Below are 18,568 nucleotides of genomic sequence, written 5' to 3'. Positions count from 1 at the left end.
AGAAAGAATATCTCTTCGTATTGTTTAGGAAGCTGGAAAGTAAATGTTTGCCTGTAAACCTGCTGGACAGGGTCAGAATACAAGAAATTCATACTTTGGAGTGATAGGAGTCTGCTTTTCATGTCAGCTGAAAATAAGATAGATGATAACTTAAAGACAAATGAAAAGATGTGGCACTTCTTCATATTAAACACATTTTTAAGATGTGCTCATTGTTGTTTTCTTCTAGCCATGACTTTGAAGATAGCCGGATACAACTTAGATTTAGCCTTTCTTGCACTTTAATGACTTTGGTCAGCTGTTCCTGATTAACTTATGTTTTCATGGTTATCAAGAGGTTTTTGTGGTAGGAAATAAAATTTGAGGATGAAATCATTGCAGGTAAAACCTTTGAAGTGGTGTTTTAAATTGGACTTCACACTAAAGCTTTTGTAATTAAAGCAAGTATCGGTAGGTTTCATCTGTACCTCTGTAGGTGTTAAACTAAGCTGTCATTCTGATTCTCATTCGTATTTGTTTGTTTTTTCAAATCCAGAGCGCTGTGACAGGTTACAACAGCTGAAAATACTACCATTGATGTTAATTCTAAAGAAAAGACACAGGTTCCTAATACCGTGGCATTTCCAAAAAAGATAAATAGTTGTGAATGATGATTACAAATAAAGTCACTCTGCTTGTATTGAATGTTTCCTGCATCTGAAAAATTTCTGAAACCTTCCCAAACTAAACTTTTCCATTAGCACTGAATAGTCTGACAGGAAGAAGCTGAAAATGTATTGTCTGATTTAAGTGTATATTGGAGTAAAACAGATTGAGGAATGTTGTCTTCCCTTTTCCTGTCACCTAGGTTTCTTTCTCTTTGTTTCTGCTGATTTTCAGTTTAAGCAGTGATTTTTTTTTTCATTAAAACTGATTATTTTTTTTTTTGCTGCTGTTTGTGTACTTGCAATTGAATTTCTTTGGATGGAAATGAAATTTTTTGAGGTCTCTAGCTTGTTTGTCTTGGGCAGTATATAACATTTGTTTTGCAAATGTCTGAGTTTGTTTAATTGGAAAATTTCTTAATTAACAGTTTGAGTGAAAAGTTTGGATCAGCTGTTCTGGAGATTCCTTTCTCAGCAGACTGTGAGCAGGTTGCGAGTTCAGTGCTGCAGTGAGACAATAGGTGGTCTGGGGGTGAGAAGATAAGTTTACAAAATGTGTTGCTCCTTGTAATCCAGAAGTTTTTACATAAAACACTGTTCCCAAAGTGACAACCAGTAGCATTGCACGGGTTTGCCAAGCTGTGGATTTGTTTTCTGTTTTGCATTGGTAGATAAAATTGTGGTTTACCTAACTTTCTTTTCCTTTCTGTCTCACTGCAGGCATCTCTTGTGGAAAGTCCATGATTAGCTCCATGAGTCTCATGGGAGGAAGCAGTGGTGCCCCCTTATATGACAGAAACCATGTTACTGGAGCCTCTTCAAGTAGTTCATCCAGCACTAAAGCCACTTTCTACCCACAGGTAATGTCTTGAAAATACACCTCTGTGTTAAGTATCTCCCAATTCTGAAGGAAAGAAAGATGAAAATGTATGTTACTGAATAGAGTGTTAATAACAGTTGGTCTTGGGTGTTAATAGTTTATGATATACAGGCCAAGTTGGACACATCACAAAATCACTTTGTTGTAGTCCATCAAGATTACACAATGCTTTATGATGTCTAAAATGTTTTGTTATTAGAGTGATACTCGGCTGGGTTGTTCCTGGGTACTTCTGTTCTTCTGTCTTGACTCCCTTGGAGATGCCACCTCCTTTGTTCTTTGTAAACTCTGATGTCAGTGGCCCAGTGATATTTTGCACTGCATAATGCTGCAGGCACACATGGAATAAAAAGACAAACAAGATGTGACAGGACTGGAATGCAGACGCTTAAGAAATAAGCTCAGCTTGCTGTTTAGATGAAGTGTCAATTGTTATTTCAGAAAACCAAGTGCGTGCACTGGGAGAAAACGTTGGTACCGGCAGAGGTTGCTCTGCTTGGGTTTTTTCAGCTGTAATTTAGCTTCATTTCTGGCTTTAATTGTTGGAAGTGACAGAATTTTAGTCCCCATATTAAGAGCTTCTTGAATTCAAAGATGTTTACTAAAAATGGCCATGATTCTCTAAGAATATGTAGGAGAGACTGTTTGCCAGCATTTTGTCATATGAGTTTTCTCCCATAGTGTTTCTGAGCAATACATACGTTCATTCTTCTGTTCACACAAGCTTGCAGAGTCAATCTGCTGGCTAGTGAGGCAATTCTTCTGTAGTATTTAATCAGGGGCCCACATACTGTGTGGGTATATATGCATTTGTGTTAACATATAAACTGTTATGCTACGTATGGGCATTTTGATTTGTGTTTGACCAGTGACAAATGTGCCCTCTCTCCCCTTGAGGAGGACAAAGATGAAAAAGAGAGGCTTGTGGGCTTATCTATTGGTAAGGTAAAATCAGTTACCTGTTCCTCGCATTACTTTCTCAATGAAGCCATCAGGAAGCTAGTCACAGCTAGCAGATGTTTGGAACTCAACAGCCCTCCTAATTTAGCTTGTCCTGTGCTTCACCGGTGTCTCTGTAACACGCTGAACAATTTCATGCTGGTACCTGATTGATGGGTCAGCGCCACACTAAAATGGATGAACAGAAAAAACTTAGCTGAATTTATATAAAAAAACCCTTACTTAAATAAGTCTTGAAAGAGGCCCAAGAGCTGATCTGCCTGTGCCATTCTGTATCTGTGTCAGCCAAAAGATCAACTCTTCTGCTGGACTTCTGGCATAAGCTAATCTGGGAATTCTTCATCCACACTTCCCATTCCAGGCTATGTCAGTCAGAACCTGCAGGGGTGATGCCAGCCTTTCCTTCCCGAAGGACATGCTGGATTCTTAGAAGAAACCTGTTGCAAGGGCTTAGTAACATGACAGTTACTGCTTAATCCAAATATTTGGGTCAGTTCTACCTGGTAGCTCATTATGCAGCTTTAGGTTAATAATAAAAAGGAGAGATCTGAGCATGGAGTTGTGTTGCCTTTTTTTGTTTTGTTTTGCTTAACGTAGTTGTACTGAGAGGTGGTCCAGTGAATAGAGGCTAGGAAGGAATTGGTATCGGTGGAGTTAGGCCGGTTATACCTGAGAGTCTGGTCACAGGCATCCTGGCTGACACTGGTATTTTAATCTGAACGTTAAGTGGTGTTGATGCAGTTCAGGGTGCTAGTAGAAGAGAATCCAGAAGTAGCATGCAGTGCTCCTCCAAGGAAGAGGATTTCTGGAAGATGCTCTTGGGGCAATTACTTACCGTTCCCCACAGCTAGCAATGGGTGATATTCAAGCTTGTCTCACCTCACATGAATCTGGATGCAGGGCTTGTTAGTGTTTGTACTAATGAGCTCAACTCAGTGGCCGAGGATCATTTTGCTAGGCGCTGCACAGTGAAGTTCAAACCAATGATCTCCACTGCCGTGATTTTACAGTAGTATTATGAGGGAAGAGCGGGGGCAGAGGAAGGATACTATCATGGTCGCTGTGGCAGGCCACAGCTTGGCAGAATGCCCAGGACAGGCTGTGTACAAGATGCTGACATCAGTAGCAAGGCCCTACCATCAAGGGCAATGCTGTAATTTTCCACGCTGGAAGGGATGAAGTGCTCTTCTTGTTTTTAGGCCGATATCCTGCCGGCCATGTCAGGGGCTCTGCTTCCTGCTAGGGGAAGAATCCTAAAGGATTCTGAAGCATAATAAACTGTTTTCCTAGCATGAGGGTTACCAGCCACCGTGTATATGCACACACAGGCTAGGGCAGGCTATAACAGTTTTGTAGCTCTTAGGCTCTTTGCATTGTGAACTGTGCCAAAGTGACATGTTTACAGAACAGCAGTAAAAAGGTAGTATTCAGGGAAGCATGGAGTTGTATTAGTTACAGTAAAGGAACTTTGGCCTCCTGACCCTACTGTTGACTGGGAGTATGTTTAGGGGCTGGGAGTGGAACAGACAGTTTCCCATTAGCATCTGCTGAGGCTGATATTGGTCGTTATGTCCAAGGAAGTGCACTGAGATTCAGCAAAACTGGCTCTAATTTCCAGCTTTACCCCAACCTTCCAGCGTGATAACAGATGCAGCAAGGAAGAAAATTCCCTGTACTGTGAGAGCTTTGAAGGCCTGCAGTGTAAGTAAGCCCAGTGTAAAGTCTCATAATAAACTTCTGTGATCTTTGAAAATACATTAACCCACCCAAGTGGCAAGGAGAGGAAACTAAAATAAGGATGAGTGACAAGCTGAAGGTGTAAATATTTTCAAAATAATTAGAGTTGTATTATTAACCCAGACTTTTGCACTGCTTTTTCCTGTTCTTCCTAGATTTTGAACCCACCTCCTTCCCCAGCTACCGATCGCTCCCTGTATAATGCGGAGATGTTTTATTCCTCAAACATTCCTTCAACCACGAGATCTTACAGGTACAACTCAGATAAGAAGGTTTGACAAATCTTCTATTGATTTGGCCTTTAGTTTTGGATCTTAAGCAAAATGTTCTTGTTCCACTTCACCTTGTTTAAAAAAACTCTTTCCCTCTCTTAATAAATGACCATGCAAATGGGGGTTATGCCAGGTTTGATGTTAAGCATTGACTTTTTGTTCTTACTTTTGTACAACAGGGTTTAGCACCTTTCAATAAAGTGTTGCTGTGTAACAATGCAATATATATAGGTTATATTACTATGTAACAGTCACTTAGCATCCTCTATAGAGAAGGTTCCTGTTTTCTCTTCATTTCCTCAAGCTTATCATAAAACCCTTTGATGAGTCAACCTATCTCTTAGTGACGAGGCTAAATGGTCATGTTAGTCTCCTCTGGCTGGTCAGGGGCTGGAAGAAAGCACGGCCAGCTGAGGGTAGTTGTGCCGTTCAGATTTAACACAGTTCAGGTACTTTTTTGTTGGGTTCCTATGAAAACCTGAATTAAGGCTCATATAGTATTAATGAGCAGGCATCTTGACCAAGGACACATTTTCATATCACTCTCTTTGTCTGTCTTTTTCCCCCCAATTAATGCGTGTGCTTTTTGTTTTGGTTTGGTTTTTTTGCAGGCCATACCTTATACGAGGGATAGCTCCACCCACAACCCCATGCAGCACAGATGTTTGTGACAGTGACTATACTACTAGTCGATGGAAGGCCAACAAATACTATATAGATTTAAATTCAGACTCAGACCCTTATCCCCCTCCACCCACGCCTCGCAGTCAGTACATGTCGGCAGAAGAAAGTTGCCCTCCGTCTCCTGCCACGGAACGAAGCTATTTTCACCTCTATCCCCCTCCACCCTCTCCTTGTACAGATTCCTCATGACCTCAACAGAAGGAACTTTTCCTGTAAATATTTTAAAATATGAACAGATTTAAAATATATATTTTATGATTTAAAAATAAATCGGGGTGGGAATTCAAAAAAGAAATGTGAATAAAAATGGGTGGGAGGGACGGGGCTGTGAAAAATTGTACAGAGGAAGAATATTTATAAAATTGATTTTTTTAACTTAATTTCCATTCTTTTGTGCCATAATTTGCCTTTTTGAAGTCATGAAAATGACTCGGTCTCCAAAGGATTTGGGGAGGGAATGTTGAGCCTTTTTGCATTTTTAAGTCACCTTTTTACATGCAAAGTGTATGTAATTCTTTCTGTTAATGTGAGACGAGAAAGCGAAGTGGCTTGTGGGAGAAGTCTAAAGAAAGATGTAAGTTTATTTGCAGAGAAGAAAAGCGTGTTTAAATACCACTGTCAGTATCTCATCCCTTCACCACCACTGGGAGAAAATGTGCAAAGATCGCAACCCGTAGATGTTCCTGTTGGCACGTAAGCTGGGTGCTTCCCGGCAGAACTTGTGTGCTGAGACCTGGATTTCAAACCTCCCTCTCCATTTGCTTAGCATTGAACTGGAACAACACTTCTTTTGGCCAAATCTTCCAGCTTAGCTAGCCCACAGGCACCATGCTCTGCTTCATGTCAGTGCCGCTCTGCCCATGGCCGGTTCTGGAACCAATTCAAGAGATAACCAGCCCTAAAGAACTTGGTTTAGCTCCAGTCAGTTCCCCACTTGACTGGGTGAATGGTAGCAGAAGCAGTTGTATTGACCTGTGGTCAGACTCACCATTTTAATTGCGATGAAACCAAGCTCCTTCGTCCTTCCTTGTGAGGCTTTGATGACTGGGAAGATGCTGTCAGCTCCTTCTCAAAATGCAGTGCTAGTTTTCTTTTCCCCAAGTCCAGTAATTCACTGTGCCAGGTCTCTGAGATCTTGACCTGTGTTGATTTGATCAGAGAATTGCTTCATCTCTAATGTTTGTTTTCCAAAGTGGAATGATATTGGAATCACTTGTATACCTTTAAATGTGGAAAGTTTTTTGGTTTATAATCAGTGTTTGTAGAAAATGGTGTCTGCATAGCTCAAAACAAAAACATCTGCCATTCAAACAGTTTAGTCATATCTCATAAAAATTCAAACAAAATTAGTTCAGGTTTAGAAATAGACAGAAAATCACGGGGGAGGAAGGAGAGGAGACAAATACTTCTTTCTAATTGTGTTGCAATGAAAAAGATAAACTCTCATGCAAACTGCTGTAACCTAGGGACATCATGATCAGCAAAGTATTTATGTTCCAACTCCTACCCAAAAAAACGCTTTGGGGTGGGGGGCTAGGATCAGTCCCTTTCAAAATACAGAAGGTAAATTTGTGCTTTGATGGCTCTCTTGCTGTAACAAAAGGGATTGTGTATTGTATGGCACTTTATAAATTCAGCTCTGGTGATGATGATGTGAGTGCCTGCTTGGGACATCTGAGGGAGGTTCTGCATATGCAGAGTGACTCACACCTGTTTCTGCAGCTGCTGAATAATAGATGTGCTGAGCCTTTGATAGCCTTAATATTGGTGGTAACAATGAAAACTTTTTTCTTGTTTGAACTTAAATTGTACTTGGTTTGGGGTCTTTTTAACAAGTTCTTTGAGAGCACATCAGAGGAACCCTACAACTCTGGGTTAGAGGGTTTTGTTGTGGTGGTGGAGGGGTTGGGACCACAGTGTTCTGATCCAGTTTGTGTTTTCAGATTTAGTAGTCCAGATCTGTTCTTCCTATCTATATTGGTCAAGGATAGGATTTGTGTTGTCGCAGGTGTGTTACTAAAACTCTTAAAGTAGCTTTTACTACTGTCATGTCTAAATTTTCACTTGACAGATTGAGCACAAAGAAGATGCCCACTGGTTTTCTTGGAGAAAGGTTACAGAATTGGAGAGTACAGCACTGGAGTTTAAGAGTAGGTTCTTTCCCAATGCCCTATCAACATTAGTAGTTCTGTAGTATGCTAAGAGGGACAAGGTCATATTTACTCTTAGAGTGTCTTGGCAGATCTCTGAGCAAGTGTTAATGGTTTGGTGAAACAAAGCAATTGTCATGTGATCCTGTTTCAGTGAACTAAATCAGGAATATAGATCCACAGGATATTTTATGTACCACGTCAATCATATAAAGGAGTACTTGTTCTGCATTACAGCAGTTGGTAGTCCAGTTTCATATCATATGTCATTTTGTGCCTGATAACTATTCACCATTTATAATGAATTCATTAGTTTAGTTGTTTCATGTTACAGTTCTAGCTTAGAGACATACTACATTAATTTTCCTGTATACCTGTAATGCAAAATTACATTGATTATTTTTTTTTCCATTAAACCACTGTTCTTTTTAAAAAGCCACAACTATAACAATCCTAACCACTTCATCTGAAAACTTGTATCCTATTACAAAGTTTGGGGTTGAGTCCAAGAAAATTAGCATTCTTGCTGAGAGCTAAACTGTCTTAAGAGTCAAATTCTTTTGGAGCTTAGGTATTCAGAAGGAAGGAACCACTTGCTGAATGGGGTGGATTAAACAGAGCCTCATACTGCAGATGTTTGGTGAGAAATTGCCTCTTCTGAGGCACTTAAAGTTTGGTGGTCAGAATCTAAGCCCCACATTGCTCCACAATACCGACTTTAAAAGCCTTTTCTAAAAAGAATTTCTTTACAAATTTAGCATCTTAAGATTTAAATACTAAATATCATTTCTGTTTGCTGTAGACTATATACTTTAAAGCACTACTGCACTCCTGGTGCTAGAGAAGACCAGAAAGAAAATTTGACTGACAGGAGCTACTTGTCTCCAGAAATACCCTCACTGTGCTCTTAGTGGTTTCCATCCTGTAAACTTTCAGACTAAAACATAAAAAAAAGTTGCTATTTTTGTCTAGATCAGGATGGGAGAAAGAGTTGCAGGGGTTTAGTGAATGCATATGACAAGTTGTGGCAGTTCGGGGCTGAATGGAAAATAAGTGGAGGTTTTGGTGAGGTTTAGGCATAGTTTCAATAGTGCAGAAGTTTTCTATGAGAAAGCTGACTGAAATATTAGAAGAGTTCTCCCCTGAGAAGCTGCAGGGGGATGCATGTGATTGGACTACCTGTGTGAGCTTGTGAGTACTTGAATCGGTGTTTTCAACCATGTTTTCCAAGCCCATTATGACTGCATATTAGCACTTGAAAGAGCTCAGGGTGTAATATAGAACTGTGTCTGAAGAGCAGCTAGTAATAGGCGAATGATGTGGTTGATTTTGTGTTACATTTAAAGGACAGATGTCCTAGCAGAGAGCAGCTTACCTGCTTCCAGCACAGTCATGAAAGCAGCTACTCGGGTCATCTTCTCATCTGTAGAATTTGTCCTCTCTGCAGGACAGATGTAGCAGCGGTGTGAAGCTGTAAGGTAAATGGACAAGTCGTGATCTTTGACAGCAGTATTCTTTAATTTCAAGTAAATGTTTTGTGTAAATTATAGCTTGACTTTACTTCAGCTAGACTGGTCAACAGCCAGTGCACCCTGAAATTTGCAATGGAAGTAGTTAATTTGTTTGATGTTGCTGGATGATTTTGAGGAAACTTTGTTAGCACTATCCCAACGGTCTTACTGGTTCAGTTTTCTTCTGTCTGGACAGATCACTAAAGAGCACTTGGGCTACAATTAAGCTAAATCTGTATGTATGACAAAAAATGTTTCCTTTAGGATAGTGTCATAGTACAAAATGCCTCATGTCTAAAAATGAGACTGTGCCATTATTGGCGTGTTCTAAAGAGAAAGGTAGAAATGAGAGGAAACAAGTTTCTATTGGAATGATGGGTTTGATTTTCTGTAATAAACCTTCATCTCTCTAGTTTGAAAAGGGCGCAAGCACTTCCCTAAAAGTTCTGATTCTTTTCAAAGTAACAACAAAACAGTTTCTTCCCTCAACACCTGTTCTGCACACCTAGAATGGGCCTTCTGGAAATCTCCGGGCCTATTTATCCTAAATCTATTTTCCATCTGATATCTAGAAGATAAGATGCTAGATGTAGGATTCGTCACGTTCTCCCTATTTTTATGCCAACTGGTGCCTCTTGGATTCTGGGGCTTTTGAAATTTTGAAGCTCTGTGCACAGCAGTGAAAAAGGATTTGGAAGCAGGAGCATTCAGTAAGGGCTGGTCACACCAGGCTGATGTGCCAGCAACAAGGACGTTCCTCCATTGCCTGCAGGGTCAGATCCCTTTGCTAGGAAGAGCTCCTCTGCTACCCTTCATCAGAGCCTCTGGAGCATGTTGTACTACTTTATGAGTATGGTCAGTCACACTTCACAGAAGTTGTGTGTCCTTGTTTGCTTCATTTTCGGAAGCAGATCTTTTCTGATGTCAGACATTTTGTTGGGGTAATACGTTGAGCTGGTCCAAATGAGTAGCTGTGCCTATAATTGTACTGCAAGTGATAGCCATTATTGTCAGGAAATGAAAACAGAAGGCAAGCATGTTCCCAGTAATTAATAACACACGAGAGTGCCTGGCATGGAGCCCTGAATTAGAAGTAACACTTTTGCTGTTACGGTGCTGAAGGACATTTTATAAATGTCCATGTTTGGACAGAGCCTTAGACAAGCCACAGTCAAAGATGACAGTTGTTTACAGATCAGTTACTCAGTTGTTTCTATGTTTTTATTATGCCTTCATTATGAATTATGAGTCCAGTCCTCACGATAAATTGGCTTGTCTCTAGAAGATTCAGGGAAGGCCAAATCCTAAGTTCTGAGAGGTATCCTGGTTTTGCTGCTGTTCCCTTAGGTATTGCAGCACTTTATGTTCATGATTTAATGTAGAAAAACCCCTTTCTACAGCTATTGTAAGTTTAGCTAAACAGCATAAGGTATTTACCACACGTTAAAAGAAATATTAATATACATAGATAATTTCAATCCTGTCAAGTCTTCTAGCTCTCTTTCCTGAGAACACTTACTCTAGTTTTTGTAAAGGGTATTTTTCTTTAATTTGCTTGAGGTTGCCAACTACACTGTGGGCCTTTCCACATAAGATTGTACTCCCTGGAGGGAAAAAAGGAAAAATTGGTTTTAGATCAATGTTAAGCACTCTGATAGGAATGATGGAAACCAGTCTGATACAAATGGCTTCTGCATTCCACAACAAAATACTTCAAAGTGCCATGTCCTGACATACTGACAGTGCTCCTGGCCTCCCATGACAGCAAGCTGCCACGTCCCGGCTGTTCCCAGCGTGAACCACGGCCCTTGTCGCAGCCCACCTCTGGAGTCAGGGGCTGGGTTCTCTCCAGCCAACACAGAATCCTGGTGGATGGAAGACCACAATGGCAATTCCTAAATGAGTCATTTTATATTGATAAAATATGTGCATACAGTGTGCTTAGAAGGACTTTTCAGAGGGGAAAAGCGAGTTTGGCAGCTACAGTAAGTGACAGACGAATTCACTGGCATTCACATTTTGAAAAGCAAGTACTCCTGTTGATGCACCTTTCTCTAAATACGAATGTCGCTATTCCTGTGGCAGCATTCCCAGGGTCGCTCTTTTTGACAGAGGGAGCAATATTCCAGTTTGATTTGTACAGAGATCCTGCACTAAGTAAGTAAGTACAGAAGTATTTTGGTTGCAACTACAAATACAATATTTGTAAATGGAATTCATCAGCCTGTGGAGATAAAACAAAAGCTGCTGAAAATGGGAGGACTGCTTTGCTGTTTTATGCGAAATTCGGAGGGCGTCACACACAAAACCCTTAACCCAGACTGCTTTCTTACTTTACCTAATCGTATCGCAATTGCTGCTATTGTAAATGTACGTGAGTATACAAAGAGTACCAAGAATTTTTATGATAAAACCCACACACAATCTTTTTTATATTAAAATGTGTATTCTGCGAACAGCCTAATAATTACAGCTTTATATTTTGTATCATTTTGTAGCATTTATTACTACAAAAGACAACCAAACCCAATACTTCAGTGCCTTGTGTATTTTAAACACTTCAGCATATTAACTGGGGAAAAAGAAAAGCCTTAATTCACAAGTGCCCTCAAGAATCATATGTAGGTTTTACTCCACTGGTTTTAACAAAGCTTTGTATCATTTTTAGGGTTCTCTTCAGTTAAAATACATCATCCACAAGTTGTGGAACTAACTGAAGGCAGACAACTTCTGAATTTTTTTAAAGCATGCATCTCTTGAATTCATAATATATTGCAATTTCTCTCAAATGCATTATTTCAAGTGAAGTTTGATTTATATATTCTTACCTATTTCAACAGAAACCTGTCAAAAATACGTAATATTAGGAAAAAAAATAATGCCAGTAACCAATGCTTATGTATTTGGGGATTAAATTGATGCTATTATCAGATTGTCACTACAGTACTTCTCATTAAAGCCATTAAATCTTTCTTGTGTTACAGAAAGTCTTTACCAATTATTTTTCCAAGCATGGCCTTCTAGCATACAAACAAACTTGGTAATACTGACCTAAGAAAAACTTCTTGAGGCTTTCATCACTTCAGGCCTTTATATGTTAACAGTTTTCTGGACATGAAACTGCAATGTTTCTTTATGTTAACAAAACCAAAGTCTTGTTTGAAGTAACTGGTATTTTGTATAAATATCTGTACAGATAACAGACTCTGCATTGGTACTATAGATTATGTGGATTTTGTTTTATAATAAATACTTTTAAAAGATTTGATTAGCAGCCCTTTTTATGAGCGAAGCTGTTTCATCATGTACAGTAGAGACAACCAGCCAGTATCACAATTGTTTTAGATACTATTTAAGATAAAGGTAGTGTTGCTGTCTCCTTGTTTTTAACGTTAAGATATTCGACAGCAAGAGCAATGAGGTGAACAGGTTGATTGGAAAATGGATCGCCTTTAAAATTGCAATTGTTAGCTAGCTATAGAACTTACCACAAGTTTGTCAGCATTATGAATTTATCAAAAATATTACACTGCATAAGAATAATCTCTGTGTTTTGGCTAGACTAGATCAGATCCGTTTGGTTTTGGGTTTTTTTTTAATTGTATGGTATCTTAAATTGATGCTATAGGATGTCAAAGTAAATCTTTTAACTAATGACGTTTTTATGGTGAACATACTTGAAAATTAGTCCCATTGAGTCTAGCTTGGTCTTGATTTCTGCAGTCAGTATTGGTGGTCTCAGATTTGTGAAATTTACCGTATTAACCTGAAAGTCAAAATAATCTTTAGTTGAGATATTCTTTCTCCTGCACGCTGGTTAGACGAAACTCAGAATGAAGGAAGTCTTTCTGAGCAGTCGTTAGCAGTCCTGGTGATGCCCAGTTCCATTTATTTGGATTTTTCTAGGGCAGAAAAAAAATACAGCATACGAACTCGGGAGACACGCTTCTGTTTCCTACAAAGCTATTTCAGGTTTTGTATTGTACTGAACCAGAAAACATTCACAAAAAATTTCCTCTTAGCCACATTACCCTTGCTATAATGCTTAATATAAATGGACCCTGGACCAGCCATGTGATGACTGCCTAACCCTAGTGATTTATTCTATTGCTATGATTAAGATACCGTTGTAATTTGAGGAAAAGTACTGAAGGATCTGGACTTCTGGTGTGGTGCACAGCCTGGAAGAGGCCATCCATCATCCTATTGTGTTAGAAAAGTTGGACCAAATGACCCAAAAAAACAGAAAGCTTTTTAAGCTATCCAATGGCATGGAGTGGCCCCACTCTTCCTTCCAGACCTCCTAGCTGTGGCTGGGCTTTCACACCTGAGAAGATGCACAAGGTCTTCATTTCCTGGAGTGGACCCTGACTGACATGGTGTCTGGTTGCGGGTAGGTGTTTGACACATGTATCTCACACAAGGCATACAGATTTCCTCATGGCATTCATACCTATCATTCCTCCTCCCCTGGTGCCTGAATCACAGATGTTTCAGGGTCTTTCTTGAAAGTGGAGGAGACGACAGAATTTTTTTTTTTCCTCCAGAAAACCTTGCTCAGCTGTCTGACTGGATCTTTGTAGTCTTACACTCCCACGGCTTACAGATTCCTTAATTGGGAAATACAGTTCTGTTATATCATTTGTCCCAATGAAATCTGAACTATGTTCCCAGGACCAAACCTGTGCTCACAGGGAAGAATACCTAATCCTAAATCCACTGGTCCTGATCTTTCACAAAACTGCCTCTGCTGTTTACTGTCCAGGGCAGGGCAGGTCAAGGTGTTTGGCTGATTCACTGCAACATCACTGTGGATTCAAGTGGGTAACAAATTGCATCTGGATATGCTAGGAAGTGGCTGAAGTGGTCAAAATGTGTTCTGCCAGAGCGTGGGTGACCCACAGCTGTGCTGAGGAAAAGCCTGATCCCAAATTACACAGATATCTGGATCTCTTTCCATAGTTCATGCCAGTCCCAAAGCAACTAAGAATGAAATGCTGCTGAACAGAGCAGTGTTGAAGCTATGTTACAGACCCTAAAAAGGTAATTAATTAAGCATGAGTGTGGTGGGTTGACCTTGACTGGATGCCAGGTACCCACCAAGCCACTCTATCACTCCCCCTCCTCAGCAGGACAGTGGGGAGAAAATGAGATGGAAAAAAACAGTCATAGGTGAAGATAAAGGCAGTTTAATGAAGCAAAAGCAAAGGTTGTGCTCCCAGAAGCAAAGGAAAACAAAAGATTAATTCTCTACTTCCCTTCAGCAGGCGATGTCCGGCCACTTTCCGGGAAGCAGGGCTTTAGTATGTGTAGCGGTTGTTCCAGAAGACAAACATTGTAAATAACGAATGCCCTCTCCTTCCTCCTCCTTTCTCTTAGCTTTTATTGCTGAGCAGATATCTTACAGTATGGAATATTCCTTTGGTCAGTTTGGGTCAGCTGTCCTGGCTATGTCCTCTCCCAAGATCTTGCCCATCCCCAGCCTACTGGGGTGGGGGGAGTGTTGGAGAGACGTCCCCGATGCTGTGTCAGCAGCCAGGACGCTGGCTGTTACCTGCACCTTTCTGCTAGCAATACAGAGCTGTGAGGGCAGCGATGGGGAAAATTAGCCCCATCTCAGCCAGACCCAATACAGAGAGGTAAGTGTGGCCACCTGCTGCCAAAAAGCCCACGTAGACTTACAAGAAGAAGTTCTTCATGTGAAAATAATGGTTTTTAGGCCAGGTATTTCCCAGGTACATTTCACCTGGGGCAGGGATGCTCTGAGGAGGTAAGTGGGAGGCCAGGGGATGGGGGTGCGACCTTCTAGGCAGCGCATGTTGCTGTGGACAGCAGGGTGGAGGGAAGGCGGTCAAGGGTGCGTGCTCTACAGCTTCCACAATAGCAACTGACCCCGGCAGGCTGCCCACAGCCCTGCGTACCACAACCTTTCTCTGAAGAGTCCAGGTGGTTGCTGGAATCCGCTCAGAAAGCTCAGATAGGAACTGCGCTGGTATGCGCAGGAGCCAATGCTGTTGTGGTTTTAGGCAGTATGAAAGGGACCCTGCCTATAATTAAGATTGGAGACAAAGCTAGTGTTTGGGAAATGAAGGCTTGATGAGCCAGGCTAATTGCTGGACTCTGAATATATTGCAGAAATGAGATGAGGATAGTAACTGCAAGGGGTAGTGCCAGATCAGCTGGCTAAGATCATAGCTGCAGTGAAGATTAGGACAAGAAATTTACTTGTGTCTGCCCGGTTTGGGTTTTTGGTGGGTTCCTCATGGAACACAAGAATTGGAAGAGGGATGGCAGGGGCAGGATAAGGTCTTGAATTTCCTCTTACAATTAGTGATTGGTCTCCTGCCTGTAATTAACATGAATAGTAGGCTTGAGGCTAGAGTTGGCTTTTGGGATAGGAAGATACCAACAGCTTACATATATTCTGGACAGCCTGCAAAGACAGGATCTGGGCTTGCCCTAATTGAGGTTAATGCCTTCTGTTACAATTTCCTGAAGGGAGAACTACTTTGAGAATAAATCTGATTTAAGGGACAGCAATAGCTTTAACAATCTATTACTTGGGGAGCAATGTTTGTTATTGAACTTTGCATGGCCTAGAAGGGTATGAGAAGGACTCATGAGAACACAGCAAATGCTTTCTCTTGTATTTTAATTTAGCTCATTAGGCTATCATTATAGGTTTGATTAAGGCTTAATTCTTAGACTCTCACACTCGCTTTTTTAGAGATCTGAATTCCTCCTAAGTTGTAGGGCGATAGATTTATTGTTTACATTCATTTTACTGTAGCCTTTTAGTGACACCAGTCACTAAAATTTAGAAGCATTCAAACAGGAATCTGGAAATCTCAGGCTCCAGAAGTTACAGTCCCTAGATGATACGCCTGCAGCATTAGGAAGGGTCAGTATCCTTGCCTTCTCTTTTCTATAGTAGGTTATAATATATTAGGAACAACAGTGGCAAATGTTCAGTTGCTAGGTTCCCTGAAGCTAGAATTGGGAGAAATGCTCATGTTGGTGAGATTGTGCCCTCAGCTTCGCTTGTACAGATGTGTATCCTTTGCCTGTAATTACAGGGAATTGAGCATGTTTAGGGATTAAAATAATAAACCTGTTTGATTCAGCAGAATCCTGGAGCCATGAAGGGTGCTGACTGATAGTGGCAAGTAACTAGCCTAGCCCTACACTAACCTAAGTGTTGAGAACTGATCACAGCCGGGGGGGGGGGGGGGGGGGGGGAGGAAACAAAAAACAACCCACCCACCCACCCACCCACAAAAAACCACCAAACACCACAAGAAAATAGCTCCCATTCAGTTCAATCCTTCTTTTAAACTCCTGATATACTACAGGAGCCAGCAATAAACTGAAACCCAGGTGTTCTACATTTCTCAACCTGAACACTAACCCTGTCCCTTGCAGGAAGGCTGATGAGGGATCCTGGCAGAGAGGGGAACATCTCATAGGCTGTAGCCCTCATCCTTGCCCCTTTTCTCTGCACTTCTGGAAGGTTTATCCAGGAAATATTGAAGTATAAAGTTACGGGAGAAGTATGCAGGCTTCAGAGGACCTGTTTGTGACACAGTTCTACCCAGCTCCTGGGGAACAATGTTTCCTGTGTCTGTTCACATATAGCATTCATCCCACAGGTAGAATTAAATAGGGTTAGGGAAAGTTCAAAGTTTGGGAATCCAAAATAGTGTACTGCTGCATCTGTACAGGATCAGGCAGTACACTTTAGACTAGACTGAATGGGAACCCACCTCCTACTAGTAGACCTGCTTGTAGGCTCAGACCAGAAAAATCAGGAATTGATGATGAAAGAGATTGAGGAGTATGTGCATTCTGGAGCCCACTGTCCTAACCTGGGCCTTGTGAGAGACAGTGTTCAGCTGGGACAAGTATTTTGTCTCTTTTTGTAAGTTGATATCTTTTTAGCCACCTACAACTAAGGCTAGGTTTTGTGAACAGAGCACTTGAAGAGTCTAGTTTATTTCCAGATCCTGCTGGATTTCTAGAGATGCAACCAACAAGGAAACACTTGGAATCCTTGGGACCCCGTCTTCAATCTTGCTCCAGAAGTGCTCCTCAGAGGTCAGAGATTGTAAAGACAGCAACAGATGTAGGGACAAAATCTTCTCAGTCTTACAACAGGAGATTAGATTTCATTGCCCTAACTTCAGTAATACTTATGATTGCAGTTAAGGCTGGGGAAGAAGGACGTGAAGAGGTATAGGATGGTTTTCCAGCTTGCTCACAAAACAACGGAGAAGGCAGGTGTGAAAGGGACATCTTTTTTCTGAATTCTACTAAAAGGTAATTTTTCCTCTGGTTAAAGAAAAAATAAGTGATGGTAGTTTTAAAAGGAATTTTCACTTCCTTCTTATGTTCTGTGTCATTCAAGGTTGTTTCAAACCCTTTGAATTACTTTTGAAGATGGATTAGTGATTTATTTTTTTTTTTTAATTGGAGTGGCATATTCTCTCCCACATTCTTATGTCAACCACTTTGGTTTTAGGAACCTGTCAAATTTTATTTCTTAAGATTTACAACCAGAAAGGATTATTCTGCAGCCTGTAACGTAAAAGATCAGACAATTCATACTTCCCTACCACATGCGTGAAACATCCATCTTCCAAGAATCAATCTTTGGTATCTAGAAAGCCTGAAATCCTCAGTATTACCAACAGTTTGTCTCATTTAAGTGAAGCAGCTTAGTTGGAATCAGCCTAAATTGTATATAGCTGGCCTCTTGCCTTATTTGTCCCCTTTCCATCTTTGTTACAGAGCCAGTGTCTATCAGTGAAGTGGCACTGAAAGTCTGTCTGGTAAGCTTTGACATGGTAACACTGAGTTCTCAGTATTAAACATCATCTGTTTTCTAAAGGTCTCAGTGCATCTCTGATTTAATAGAAAATAGATTAAGGATTTGTGAGAATAATGGAGTAAGGGAGAACTGACCTTAGAACAAAGCCTAAGGAGAAGACATAATCGAAAAGGATAAGGAAAGACCCTGGGTGTCCATAAGACAGGTTCCTCAAAGACCAGTCAGGTAAGTCAACAGGCTGCAGAGAGCAGACAGTCCCTCAAGAAAGGCAAATAACACCCGTCTGAGATCAAAGCGTGCAGTTACGGCAGAATTGTTCGCTAAAAAAGACGTAACTTCTCCCATTTCAAAGACTGGGATCACACAGCCAAAATACCAACTTAAATCTGCTTACAAGCATTTAACATTTTAGATAGCGAGCTTCTTAGTAGAGTGATTTCTTCCTCTCCATCTTTGAAAGAACACTCACAGATTAACATTATTCTGTAGTAAAAATAGCTTGTATCTCCTCAGAAGTCAATTGTTCTAACACCAAATGATGTATTTGTAAAGTCTCTAGGTATCAGCAATATTTGGAGTTACAGAGATGAGAATCTAGATTTGGGTTTTTAAAATTGCCATCATGAAAACCGATGCTTGGAGATAGAAAAGTTACTTAAAAGGCTGGGGAGGGGGATGAAACTTAAGTAGGAAAGAACAATTTATTTTTTTTTTTCTTTTTAACAAAAAATGAAGTTACAGGGATCAAAAGGGCAAAACCTATCTAGGTCAGAAGACTACAGCCACCCACCCATGGAACAAATGTGGTCGTTCAGCAGGTGTAGGAGGTCTGGCCTGAGCCGTGTACAGGTATACAGAGATTCAATGACTTGCCCAAGATCAGATAAAAGAGGAAGAACTGGA

General features: G+C 40.7%; 1 protein-coding gene across 4 annotated transcripts in view; it reads left to right on the top strand.

Moving 5' to 3' along the window:
• Nucleotides 1-12,106, top strand: part of LRP5 (LDL receptor related protein 5) — a 191,943-nt gene extending 179,837 nt beyond the window's left edge. For all 4 annotated transcript variants that reach the window (XM_080405472.1, XM_080405474.1, XM_080405473.1 and 1 more), the window contains 3 exons: nt 1,365-1,504; nt 4,377-4,474; nt 5,105-12,106. In XM_080405472.1, coding sequence (XP_080261598.1) covers nt 1,365-1,504; nt 4,377-4,474; nt 5,105-5,366 — 500 coding nt within the window. In that variant the 3' untranslated portion in view covers nt 5,367-12,106. The remainder of the gene's footprint in view (nt 1-1,364; nt 1,505-4,376; nt 4,475-5,104) is intronic.
• Nucleotides 12,107-18,568: the final 6,462 nt, after the last annotated feature.

Source organism: Falco punctatus (assembly GCF_963210335.1).
Source record: "Falco punctatus genome assembly, chromosome: 10".
Lineage (NCBI taxonomy): Eukaryota > Metazoa > Chordata > Aves > Falconiformes > Falconidae > Falco > Falco punctatus.
Note: the sequence above shows the minus strand (reverse complement) of the source record. Positions and strands in the feature narration are given on the sequence as shown.